General features: G+C 37.6%; 1 protein-coding gene across 1 annotated transcript; it reads left to right on the top strand.

Moving 5' to 3' along the window:
* Nucleotides 1-9,218: 9,218 nt before the first annotated feature.
* On the top strand, nucleotides 9,219-10,162 carry LOC102002464 (vomeronasal type-1 receptor 4-like). The gene has a single exon (XM_005372197.2). The coding sequence runs from the start codon at nucleotides 9,245-9,247 to the stop codon at nucleotides 10,160-10,162; it is 918 nt and encodes a 305-aa protein (XP_005372254.1). The 5' UTR covers nucleotides 9,219-9,244.
* Nucleotides 10,163-14,448: the final 4,286 nt, after the last annotated feature.

Genomic DNA, 14,448 nt, shown 5'->3' on the forward strand with positions numbered 1-14,448 from the left:
ATTTGCATGCAAAATTCAAGATGTCATTTTTTTTTTACTGCTGAGTAATACTCTAATGCTTACATATTCCACACTTTCTTTATCCATTCTTCCATTTTTAGTTGAAGGTTCAATTAAAAAATTAAGTAGAAATCACACTTAAAAAGTATGATAGTAAAAGTTATAAACATTAACCCCAAAGCAGTAGGTTTACTGAACCCTGTACTATTCTTTAAAAAAATTAATATAATACTTCTTTATAAATCAATTCACATTTATTCATTGGATATCACATGAGTTCAGGATATCTTCTTATACTAAAAGAATTGAATGGAGCAGAACAATTTATAGCAATTAAAAAGTAAAGAACATTCATGATTTAGCAAACAGAACATAAATATCTGAAATTTTAACACTATTCTTCTTCCAAAACACATGCTCCTTTGAGGGTGCTAGACAGCAGAATTGTTAGAAAGATCAGCCCACACTCACCAACATCACTTTTTGCCCATACATGGTACTCAGTTCCCAGAACACCTTGAGATTCTGTAATTCACTAGAAAAAGTTGGTACCACAGAGACCTCATAGGCACATTGAGATTCTCTAATTCACTAGAATAAGTTGGTATTACAGAGAACTCATAGACACATCCTAGGGAAGGGGGAGTGGTTAAAATTAGCCCAGGGATAAGAGAAGTAGAACAGAATGCAGGCAACAGAGCTGTATAAGATAAATGAAAGTTATTTTCTCTAATTGTTTGCTCCACCACTAATGTTCATCTCAGTAAAAAAAAATAGTTTAGCAGAAAAGACATCAAACACTGATTGGTTGTTGCAGGGAATTAAGAAGTCTTCAGTGTTTATAACTTAAAGTCCTGCAACATCTGTGTCCATGCCAGGATGTTTCTGGAATAAACATATCCATTGCGGGCTGTTGCTGATTTGCAAGCATGATGAGTGTTGTGATGTTGTAAGAAATATGAGTTGACCAAAGTGAGGCATTTCATAGAATCAGACACACTGGGATTCAGAGTTGCCATTCAATAATTGTCATCCTATAATTGCCCTCATTTTCTTAGAACCAATTCAGCAGGAAGAATTCACTACCACAGCAAACACCCTGGAAGATAGGATCTTTCATCTTGCAGCCTAGAGTTATAGGTAAATGTAAGGAAGCAAGTCAAGATACTGATAAAAGGGTTAGGGGAAGCAGGTGATTTACAGATGTCTATTAGTTGGCAGAAAAGCAATGGAGGACCCAGTAACAGGTGAGGACAGAGACCTTCTGTTGAAGAAGAACAAGAAGAGACCTAGAACTCTGAAGATTATCCTCACACCTCAAAATAATTTTGGACAAAACTTGCTTCCATACTCACCTTAATAATATATAACTTTTACATCATACATAAAATTAAGAATGTATACATGCCGTAATATCTTATATTCAGTAAATGTGTTGAATGAGGATCAACAAGGCACTAGTATGTTCAGTCTTTACAGCCCGAGATGCAGAGACTGACTTTGCAATCTCAACTGTAAAGCTCATCAAACTAAGATTTAGGAAGGAAGAGATAAGTGTTAGACATCTTACATTTGGACACGACTAGAGGGCTATACTTAAGGGATGGAAAACTCACTGTATAGAAGAGAAACATAGAAAATTATGTGTTTTCAAAGCCAAACTGATAGGAAAAGGCAATGAGGGGTAGGAGTAGGGACACAGCTCCAAAACAAGCTTGTAAGAGACCCATTATTTATTTACCAGCAGGAAATTTTACTGAATAAATCATGAAGTTCTCAGAAAAATAGATGTGATTTGAAGAGAAAAATTGCTCTGTGATATACTGCTGACCCAGAATGACAAATAGGGTATATATTTTGCTTATATGACGGAGGAAGGTCATTGGTTAATTAAATAAAGAAGCTGCTTGCCCTGATAGGTTAGAACGTAGATGGGAGGAGTGAACAGAGCAGAATGCTGGGCGGAAGAGGAAGTGAGGTCAGACTCGACAGCTCTCCTCTCAGGGGCAGACGCCTCAGAGAGACACGATGCTCCACTCTTGCGGGCAGAGGCGAGAGCTCTGCTCTCTGAGGCACACGCGATGAAGCTCCGACCCAGGATGGACGTAGGCTAGAATCTCCCTGGTAAGCCACCTTGTGGGCTACAGCAGATTATTAGAGATGGGCTAGTCCAGGTGCGAGAGTTAGCCTAGAAGAGACTAGATAGGAATGGGCCAAGCAGTTATTAAAAGAATACAGTGTCCGTGTAATTATTTCAGGTAAAGCTAGCCTTGCGGGCAGCGGGTTGCTGGGGACGCAGCCCCGCTGCTCCTATTTCAACACTTATACATGTATATTACATCTTAGATCAATTATAACCAAGAAATAGTATCACAGAGGATAAGTGGACAGAAAGTGACTAAGGGTGGACAGATTTATTTCCCTGAGAAAGGAACTTAGAATAGCTACTAATGAAAAAGGCATAGGGGAAAGCTTGAAAAGGAATTGCAAATGCTGAGTGAGAGAGAAGAGGGGGACAAGGGAGGGAATACATGGTAAGACATCTAATATTAAGGAACATTTGACGGGAAGTATCGAAACTTAATTTAGTAAAAACTTCCTGAAACATTTAATGTATGAAGGTCCCCTAAATGAAATCACAATATAATAATGGAGACATAGTTGCAACCAGGCATCTCTTGTCATCAAATGAAGCTTCTAATGCCAGAAATGTGATACATCTAATTGAGCTGTTAGCTAACTGGTTGCCACAGGAATACACAAACAAAGCTTTTGCCAAGACTATAGATTGCTCTCCACAAACTGTAGGAGGTGCTGTTGCTAAAGACAACACATACACAAGCACTGATCATGCAGAAGTCAAGTTTGTTCATACCTAAAGCTTTTATCTCTGTGAAGTGGTACCCTCTGCAAGTTATCAAAGTAGAAAAGTGAATGCCAGGCCTTCTACTTCAGTATATAATGACATTGTATATATCAATATGCAATAGTATCCTGCCTTCAAGTTATGTTAGTGCAATAGCGACACAAAGCTTGTGGGAGTAACTACACAATATCTGACTTGACTTAATGTATACTCCTTGAAGTGGAATCCATATACCACACTGCTTGGTTGATCAAGAACCTGAGACTAGAATGAAGCCCATGGACCTAGGGGAAGAACAATAATATTGTTGTAAAAATAAAATGACTCCTAATGACATTCTGCTATATTCAGTAAACATTGTCTTACACAGCTGTTATCAAAGAAACTTCCTTTTATAACAGACAATAGTAAATACAGACAGATAACAAACAAAATTCAGTGAGTGAGAGACTTTGGAACACTCATCCTGAAACAGGATGGCTTCATCAGATTGCTTCTCTCAAGGCTCACGAAACCCTACACAAAAAGAGGCAGAAAGTTTTTAAGAGACAGAGGGGATATATTAAGGTAGGAAACAAGGCCTTCTAATCACAATAGGACAGACATACATGAAAATACAGTCTATTACAGTACACACAGGTCCTTTAAGTGTTGGAACCAGATGAATTCCTAGAACTGAGAGTGAAGTAGACATACCCTTCTATTGGTATCTTAGTGCCTTTCTTCAATTGATTAACACTTGCAAATTAAGATTTAGTTTTTTTCCAATGGGTTCACACTGGGAAAACAAGCTTCTCTTAAGGGTGGATAAGTTCAACAGGAGGTGCACCTACAGAAAATAAGGTCAAGTTTGAAGAGTCCTTGACTTTTAATGCCTGCCAAGGTCCTTTCCTTTCATCTTTGATTTTACGACTTTTTAATTTTTTCTTTAATTTAATTTTTTCTTTTCTTTTTAACCTTCACTAACTATGAGCATTGGTCAGAGGTTCCAGTTTTGTTCTTACATAGGAACAAGTAAATCTCAGCCTTTTGAAAAATTTCTTCCTTGTACTTTTCTTGGGTTCTTTTACTTCTGTTTTGTCCTATCCTGAGGTGTTTGATTTTGTTTTATTACATTAATTAAATATTTTAATCATATTATTATAATTATTCCATAAAGCTTTTTACAAATCAAGAACAGAAAGGAGGTGAACAAAGATTGGAGGGGTGGCTCAAAGGAAATGGAAGGGGTAAAGCAAATGGAAACAATAATCAGAATATATTAAATGAAAACAAAATCTTCAATAAAAGGAAAAATTCCTAGATTTTCTAGGTTTCTACTCATTGACTATAGATTCAAATGATAACACTTGGTTATGTCAACTTAATGCATATAGGCACCTTCATTTCCGATCAAAGTATATCTATATCTATATTTAATCTATGTTTATTTTTCAGATTAAAGCACTGATAAACTGATCAGACTTCCTACCAGGTGATACTTGTAATTTTTTCTAGCATATTCCATAGCATCATTTCCAGTTACTTTATATCCAGTTGTACCAAGATTTCAGTGATTTCTTGTGCAGATTATGACATCATATTTTTCTCTTATAGACATTTCATTAGCTAGCCCCAATTTCCTGCCCCAATGAATGGAAGTGGGTCAACCCTGGGAAATGAAAAGTAGTAACTGACTTCTCTTTTTGTAAAAGAACCCAGAGAAAACAACTCCAATGAGAGAAAGCTCACTAGAGCTTGGTGTTCCTTGAACAGTCCCTCCCAGTCAGCCTTCAGGGATCATGAAAATGTAACAGGCTCCATAAACACTTCTATCCTTTGGAGAAATGGACATTCATGGTGTTAATTGGCAAATGGATAAAGAAATGTTTCAGCAAAGTCCTTGGCTCCCAAAGCTATCATAGTCATTACAACTACAAGTGAGAAGTTTGTAGTTCTGAAGGGAGGTGAGGTCATCAAGTTGTGATCCTTTATCTCAATGTTGGGTTGCCTACTACTTACACAGTGCTGGATGTTATATCAGGAGCTGCACCCTAATTTGAAGATTTGCAGAAGAAACGAGTCAAGTGATCTTTGTGAATTTTAATCTGGAAGGCAGAGAAAACAGAGAAGGGAGATCTGGTAAGTGCTCATGTCTGGAAAAAAAATGTTCTGGGTAGAAATAGTGCAGTGTGAATCTTAACAAAGAGGAAGGCTTTCTGGGCTATAAACAGAAGTACTGAGGTGAACACTTTCCCTGGCTTTGTGATAATACCTGATGTGTAAAAATAATGTAAAAAAATCTCTGCCAGATTATTGATGAATCATTCCAGTGATAATGAATCTAACTTCAAGTGTGATGGAGGATGATAGTAATAATGTTTTTTCCAATTCCAATTTCTCATACTTTACATGAATCAGATTGTAAATTCTCAAAATGACAAACATAGATTATGGTATAAAATCTTAAAGTGTATAATGATTATCAAAGTAGTCTCCTCCTGAGGAGGAACTGAAATCTAGACTTGCCTCTGGGTGAAATACATTTCTAGGCAGCACTCCATCTTTGACTGGTGTGGAGCTGGTTGTATCTGAGACTCAGTGCTATGACCTGAGGCTGCCTTCCTTCTTGAACTTTGGAACATGGGGCTGAAGGGGAGGTGACATTTTTAATTGTGAATCTTGCAAACGACTTATCTGGAACAATCCATCTCCTGTTTTTTCTTCTGGTTTAGTGATACTCGAATTGTATGCCCACCTTACGTTTCAACTTCTAATTTTGATAGTTGAAATTGTTGGAACCCATAATTTGAGTGTAAAGGCAGAGTCTTAAACATGGGGATGTCTCCACAGCTCATATTTTCTTGTGTGCTTAAAGGTACAAGTACATATTTTACATTCTTTTAGTCTATGTATATTTTGAGGTCAAATGCAATTTACAAATTGGATTTATTACTTCCAGTTTGATAAACTTTGATAAAAATCATTTGTAAGACTCATTTTAAAATGGCAGAATTTAATGCTTTTCTGTCTATATACATGTGTGCATTTGTATGTGTGTAAATATATGTGTGTGTTTATGTCTGTGTTTATGTATGTGTGTATGTATGTATAGGTTAATTGTGAGTTCAGTAGAACTATCTCTTAAGTGTTCTGTTGGACTTAGATAATTTAACCTTGTTTGTTATTGAATCAGTCTTTTAACAACCTGAAACTCTTTCAGCAAGCTGAACTGGGTAATCAGAGATCCCCAGCCAATCACCTATGTCTACTTTTCTGGTGCTATCTACAATACAGTAGTTATGTTTTTATGTGAGATATGAGAACATAGATCCTTCTACCTATACTCTAAGCAGTTTACCACCGTACCTCTCTGCCTATCATGGCAATAAGTTAGTTTCTATGTCATAGAATTGTTTCATACATTAGTTTTCTTATTTCATTGCTGATTATGAATCGTGAACAAGTCTCATAAAAGAAATGCTGTTCAATTCTTCATTTGAGAAATTTTCTTATGTTTTACTATCAACAATCATAAGCACAAGTTTGCTGCAAAAATGAATATTGGGTATATCTTGCATTCATGATATCCAAATTGGACACAAATTGTTTCTGTAGGACTAAATTGAATTTTTATATGATGTCAATGCAGGGTAGAATAGAAATAAAATTTATAGCAATATGATATTTTAAAATGTGTCTGATGTAGCACTACTAAATAAAACACTAGTGCCTCTTTGCAGAAGCAGACAGGCTGTATTCTCATTTTTCAAGTGTCCAAACAGCTCTGAATGACCTATTTTTTTCTTTAGGCAATCATCCACAAGGTTTTTCTCAGTTTTTGTCTTGCCAGTGAGGGGAACTACATTGTAAACATCAGATTTCTATGCAAATCACCAGAGGTCCCAGAGGAAAAGTATTGTAACACAGATTAATAAACAGCCATCTCTGTTTGCAGTTCAGTTTAACTCCAGGAATACTAAGTGCAATTAAATTGTCAGTAAGTCCTCTTATATGAGAAAAGTTTATTTCAGATGTACTAAACTTGATCACACTGCCTATGGCTGAAAATTTTTATGGCCTTGAAGACAAATGTCAATCACTGGAAACTGGCAAGTTACCTGCAGGAATTGGAAAACAGGAATGCTTCACACCTGCCTGGGTGACAATGTTTTCCTGTGTGCTCCCACTTCCACTGTTCCATTTGCTCTATACACCGAATGAGCATTCAGGTTCTTATACTTGATTCTTAAATATGGTGCATTGCATTCCTAGTCCTTGTCTTTCAAGGCTTTAGCAGCTGAGTTTGGAGAATTTTCTGTGACTTTGAATATTTTCTCTGTCCAGACAGATTTTACGTGTTAAAACACCATCCTAAGCCAGTATGTCCAGTACCAGTAAACTAAGTACTCAAGGTAGGTGGAACCAAAGATGTTGACAAGTGTACTGCTTTTCTAAACTCGTCTCTATAGGGCTCTGTAGGTTCTTGAAAATGCCCTTCTTTGTATAATTTTATCTAAAATAAAAGCTAAATAATTTTAAAATGCCACAAAGATTCAGGATAGTTTTCCAATATGTGTTATGATGCAGTCACAGTATTCATCAAGTTATTATTCATGAGTGCTTTTACTGGGATCATGATCTGGACCTGTAGCTCTATGATTTTCATTTGGTAGAGAACACACTTTATATTAATTATATTCAAGTTATCACTAACAAAACTTCTTTCTGTTACTGTGAAAGGTAATTATATTTCTTTTTCTAGAAAACAAAGAAATAAAACACACAATGCCAAGGCCACTTGAATTTATAAGTGAAAATCAACCTAGTGTATAGCACATTCATCAAGAAACTGAAGTTGACTGAATACGATAATCCCAGAAATACAAAGGTCAAGGGAGGAGTTTCAAGAAGTTCCATGCCAGTTAAGATTAACAGAAGGAAACCTTGTCTGAACTTCTCTCCTTTATGAAATAGATATAACACAGTGACAACTAAATATTTTTCACTTCTAAGTCAGTGCATTAGTCATAGAACTCTGTTTCGTTCTTGGTAGGATAGAACTGTGGAGACATGGGTTCATGTCAGTGTTGACTTGTAAGAGACTGGGTCACTGATGACCTGCTTTTATATTTGCCTGAATGGATGTATGTCATATAAACTTCAATTTATCTTAGAATTTCCTCTTTTCTAATGAATTTTTATGTATGCTGCTACACAGCACATCTCTGTGAATATCAGAAGAGGCAGTCTATTCAATTTTGTCTGTTTGATTATTTTGACTCAGGGTCTCACTATGTAGTTCTGACTGTCCTGGAATGATTATGTAGACTAGGCTGGCCTTGAACTCACAATGCCCTGCCTATCTCTACATCCTGGGTTCGAGGATTAACACATTTATTACCATGTTTAATTTATGTAGTGTATTCTCAAAGAATGCATTCAGAGGTCCTTGGTTAGATGCCACTTCTTTCACATATATTTTAAAATTTGTCTTTGAAGATATTTACACAAGAGTGAGATTGTGCACAAGCAATTGGCCATTGACTCCAGCAAAAACATTTGAGCCAACGGGAATACCATTAACAGTGTGTCACATATGTAACTTATCCTTTTTCTTATCAATGACTGGTGTTTCAAGCCAGTTTTACTTTGGATTTCTTCTACTACATTATCACATCTGGCAACAGATCTAATTAGAATACTGGACATTCCCTGTTTATTTCACATTTAATGTGATTGGTTATAAATTTCATGAGTCTACCAAACAGAACATATACCTTTTTTTCTCTTCCCTGCACCTAGTGAATAATTCTGAATGTGAGTGTAAAATCTGGTGAGCTGTATCTCTTAATTTAACATTATGTAGCTCATCATTTTACCCCCAGGATTAGAGTATTTTATACTATATTGTAAATATTTTTTCCTACAAGAATTTAGAAACATTCACTTTGTTGAGGTAAAATGTACATTGTTTAAGCTGAAATGTTGCATGACATGGACAGCATGGAAGTTTTTCCATTTGAAGCTGCAGATCGAAGTCTGTTTTCCAGCAATATGATGAATAAGGAACAGTTTATTCTGGGATCTAGAAGTTAGCATTCTTTCCACTTGAACTGAATTGCTGATTGCCTCATCATTGAATTATGGTCTTATTTCTAATGCTGAACATTTTAAGAAACTCACTCCATAAACATGAAAACTGTAGACTTCAACAATTTCAATGAAAGTTATTACAGATGGCATGTGTTTTGAGACTCTCTTGTTAACTTATAAACTGCATTTTCAATCTTGAACTCGGTTGTGTGTCCTCCAAGAGGACAGGTCAGAAAATTTCATGATTTGCATAACTTGAATGACTTGGCACAGGGACATAATTGTCAAAATTTAAAAGAAGAAATGCTGAATGACAGAATGGACTCAAGGAGCTTGGCAGTAGGTATAGTGCTTTTACTTCAGAGTACACTTGGAATTCTAGGAAACGTATCTTTTCTTTTCTACTACTTACTCATTTACTATCATGAACACAAGTTAAAGACTGTAGACTTAATTCTTGCACATGTGTTCATAGCCAACTCCTTGGCCATTCTTTCAAAAGGAGTGCCTCAAATATTAAAAGTTTTTTCATGGAAACATTTCTTCAATGATGTTTCATGTGAACTTATTTTATATGTTCTTAGACTGAGCAGGAGCATGTCCATCAGTATCACATGCATCTTGAGTATTTTCCAGGCCATTACTATCAGTCCTATTGACTCCTATTGGAAAGGTATTAAATTCAAAGTACCAAAATATGTTTGTTGTTTTATTTACATCCTCTGGATCCTGAACATAGTAATAAATATGGTTTTCCCCATGTGTGCATCTACCAAAAGACATAGCAAAAATAAGACACAAAAGAGAGATTTTGAATTCTGTTCCTCTCTTAGTCGTGACATAATAGTAGATTCACTGTTCACAGCATTTTGGGTGTTCCCTGAAGTTTTATTTTCTATACTCATTGTATGTTCCAGCATCTCCATGATTGTCATACTTTACTGGCACAAGAAGAGGGTTCAACATATACTCAGTACTCATACCTTCCCGAGAATCTCTCCTGAATCCAGAGCCAGACAGACCATTTTGGTCTTGGTTTGCACCTTTATAGCTTTTTATACCCTCTCCTCCATTTTGCATGGCTACATTGCTCTTTCTCATAATTTAAATTGGTGGTTATTAAATATCACAGTCATCATTTCCCTGTGTTTTCCTACTTTAAGCCCCTATATAATAAGTCATGATTCTATTATTTCCAGATTTTGCTGTTTTCTAGATTAAAAATATAAAACTGAAGTAATTTTATCATAATCATGTAAATTGTATTATTGCAATGTTGTACATCTAAAAGTTTAGGTATCTCACATCCTGCAAAACATACACAAGAACTGTGAAAGTCAGAAAACATACTATCAGTGTGATCATGTAGGAGAGACACATTAGGTTCAATCACTACATGAAGTGCAATTGGCATGTGATAATTGTTTGGAAAAGGAGAGGGTCAGTTTCCTTTAACAGTGTTGCTGCTCTGTAGGTTAAGCACATTCAGGAATAGGGTCTACACTCAATAATACCAGTTGAACACAGATTTTATTTGGTAAGTTCACAAATAAAATAGGTGAGTAGGTAGGTAGGGATTTATCTGAAAGAAAATTTGGGAGACATGTTGAATATGATCTAAATACTTTGCATGTAAATATTAATGAGTTGATAAGACTACTTAAATTTGTGGCGGAAGTCACTTGTCTCTTTAAGGTACAGTCTAGGCGTTTGGGTTCTCATCTGGTACTTTTAGGAGCAAGTAGTGGTGAATGCTATGATGTTCTACCCTGTATAAACATATCCTATATGCAGAAATCTTAAGTAGTATTTCTTGAGGCTAAGTAACGGGGTTAAATTACAGATTCTTTATTTATTTTTTAACATTATTTTTCATTGATTATTTGGTAATTTCACTTCATGGACCCTAATTCTATGCCATTTCCCACTCCTGCCATGTCCACCATCCAACTTTGTAGCCTCCTCCCCGAAAATAATATAAAAACAAACACACAAACAAGCAGAAATCCACTTTTCTCCCATCTATGTCTCTGCATCACATATCCATTTCTTTTATCAACCTTGGGAACTGTTGTGTGTCATGAAGTATACCCTTTTACTCAAACAGCTTTACTTGCAAATGTTCATTGCAGTGAGTTGTTGGGCTGACATCTGGTATACTATCAATACTGGACCCTCAGCAAAACCTCTTGAGGATATCCTGCTGTTGTGCCTAGTCATGGAGATCCTGACTCTATGGTTCTGTAGAACTGGTGCCCTCATTCATTCCTCAGGTCATAGATGCAGTAGATGTTGTATTGGGCCAATTCAAAGGCTTGGATATGGTGCTAGGTGGTAGCTGACCTAATTAGTCTGGGTCTCCACTGTGACCAAACTATCATATGAGGGCTAAGGACAGCACTCCCATGCCCACATCATCTTGGCCTGCTCTCATGTACACATGGTGATGAGTGGGATCAATGGTCCCACATTTGGGGCTAACTCTCTTGTTGTGATGGCTGGCAAGGGGAGATAATTTCATCCAGGCCCAGAGATTAGGGGTCTGTTCTCATTGTAAAGGCCACTCTACCTTGATACTGTTTGTGATGGGAGGGTGGGACCTATTATCTGAAGCGCAGACCACTGGGGCCAGCTCTCATTGTCTGGTCTTAAAACAGAGTATGGACATCAGCACACCAGATGCAATAGACCCATGTCATGGCCCTCAGTAGCAGTTTGTCTCCAGGTACCACCATGGCCCATCGTATCAGCACAGACCATTTGGATATGTATGGTCCTGGAAGCAGTGTTTCTGTTGGACATCAGTGTGGACATTTGCAACCCTTTTGTGGTAACACAGCCTGACCCTGGCTACAATAGGGAAATGGATCCAGACAGAGCACTTGGCTGCAGTTTGGCCTGATATCACTATTAACTTGGAATCAGCTTAGCTCTTGGACCTCAAGAAAACCTCAGGTGTGTATCCAGCTCAAGGACAACTGTATGGCCTTGCAGGTATCATGAAAAAAGGACATCAACACAGACTTCAGCTGCAGTAGGTTCACAGAACCACACATGGTTTTTAGCGGCATCACAAAAAATAACACATTTTTTCCAGGTGACAACATAGGCCACATGTATCAGCCTGTTCCCTACCTCTGCTTCAGTCTCACTTCTCTCCACAGTACACAAACTTATTCTTTCCCATTTTCTACTACAAACCTTTCATCTTAGAGGTATGCCCCTGCAGAGGCCTTAGTTCCCTGGGTTGACCTGTGGGTGGCTTCTACCTGTACCGGATATCAGATTATTAAGAGAACAGAGCAACCATATCACCAAGAAAATATTGACACAAATACTGAAATCTATGAAGATATGAAGTGCAAAAATTCAGAAACAAAAAGGATAATATCCTCACATATACTTTATACAGAAAAAGTCTACAGAATAAACAGATCCCGTGCAAAGGACATTCTCCAGCAAACTTGTTGAAGAGATGAACTTTGGTAAATATTGTTACAAAGGTTTATGTTATTGAGAGATCTTCACGGTAAATAGCATTTAGTGTTTCTTTTTCTTTAAATTAATTAACTGAATAACTTCATGCATTGATTAGCATCTGTTAATACCTGCCTTGTGTTCCACTATCCTATCCTGAGGAACTGTGCACCAGACAGCACTCTCATATCTATGAAGAATTGTTATAGTACTAGCCACGAGGGTGATAGAGTTATGAAACAGAATGATACAGTGAGACAGGTAGACAAGAGAGAGCAGAAATCCATGATTGTGATGTAAGTAGACTAGAAGATCTCTTTATATTTGGCAGATGTTAAGAGATGAAGGTGGTCCCAAACAGATATGGCCAAGAATTACCCTCTTCTTGCTGATACATCTTACTTAACAAAGTTTCCAGAACATATTTAATTAGTGTCATCAGTGTGGTTTCAAGAATTCAACCACCAAGTGTGCTGTGTGTTTGTGTGTGGGTGAATGTTATTCAAGCTGTAAGAGTAAAGGCAATGAATCTTGGGCTAAGATGATTAAAAGACAGTTTGAGGATAAGTGGCTACAGTAAAAAAAAAAGTGATTTGGTAAGGAGAGCATGAGTGTTGGTTACTTTTTATTGTTGCTGTAAAATAACATAGCCAAATCCACTGTTATAAGAAATGGTATGTTGAAGCTACTGCTTCCAGAAGGAACATGCATAAGGGAGGGAAGGAGGACAAGAAATCACCAGAATAGGAAATGAAGAACAGAACGCACATTTATATGCACACAGCAATCAAAGAGGAAGGGAGTGGAACTAGGGTATAAACCCTCACATTAGTGTACTTCCTCTTTTGAGTCTCCATCATTCAGATACTTCATAACATTCTGACAGAAAACTACCACCTAAAAACCAAGGGTTCACATGGTAAGGTGTTTTTCATTTACTTATATTTGTTAGCTTGTCTGTCATGGGCTCATGATCATCTTAAGAGACAGGACACATTCATGTAAGTTTAAAAACCTTAACACAGTTCAAAATCCCAGTTATCTAAAATTTCATCTGAGGCAAAAAGTAATTTCTTAAATGTAATCTAGTGTAATGTTAAAAGTCATATTAATGCTTTCAAAAAGATCTGAAAAAGGATATGCATTTTAATTGATCTTTTTTTAGCTCTACATTTATCTCTGTTCCCCTCCCTGCCTCGCCCTTCCTCTTCAACCTTCTCCCAAGGTTCCCATGTAGATCTTACTCAGGAGATCTTATCTTTTCCTACTCCCCATGTAGATTAGATCTATTTATTTCTTAGGATCCTCATTGTTGTCTAGGTTCTCTGGGACTATGATTTTTGGGCTGGTTTTCTTTTTTTTTTTTGGTTTTTCGAGACAGGGTTTCTCTGTGGCTTTGGAGCCTGTCCTGCGACTAGCTCTGTAGACCAGGCTGGTCTCGAACTCACAGAGATCCGCCTGCCTCTGCCTCCCGAGTGCTGGGATTAAAGGTGTGCGCCACCACCGCCCGGTGATGGAGGAAGGTCATTGGTTGATTTAATAAAGAAGCTGCTTGACCTGATAGGTTAGAACGTAGGTGGGAGGAGCAGAATGCTGGGCGGAAGAGGAAGTGAGCTCAGAGACTCGACAGCTCTACTCTCGGGGGCAGACGCCTCAGAGAGACACGATGCTCCACTCCTGCGGGCAGAGGCGAGAGCTCTGCTCTCTGAGGCACACGCGATGAAGCTCCGACCCAGGATGGACGTAGGCTAGAATCTTCCCGGTAAGCGCACCTTGGGGTGCTACACACAGATGATTAGAAATGGGCTAGTCCAGGTGCGAGAGTTAGCCGAGAAAAGGGCTAGAGCTAAAGGGCCAAGCAGTCATTAAAAGAATACAGTGTCCGTGTAATTATTTCGGGTAAAGCTAGCCTTGGAGGCGGCCGGGGTGCGGCCGGGGTTCTGGGGATGCAGCCCCGCCGCTCCAATTACTACAGCCCGGCTTGGGCTGGTTTTCTTTACTTTAAAAACCACTTACAAGTGAGTACAGGT

The sequence above is a fragment of the Microtus ochrogaster genome, unplaced genomic scaffold (genome assembly GCF_000317375.1).
Source record: "Microtus ochrogaster isolate Prairie Vole_2 unplaced genomic scaffold, MicOch1.0 UNK271, whole genome shotgun sequence".
Taxonomy (NCBI): domain Eukaryota; kingdom Metazoa; phylum Chordata; class Mammalia; order Rodentia; family Cricetidae; genus Microtus; species Microtus ochrogaster.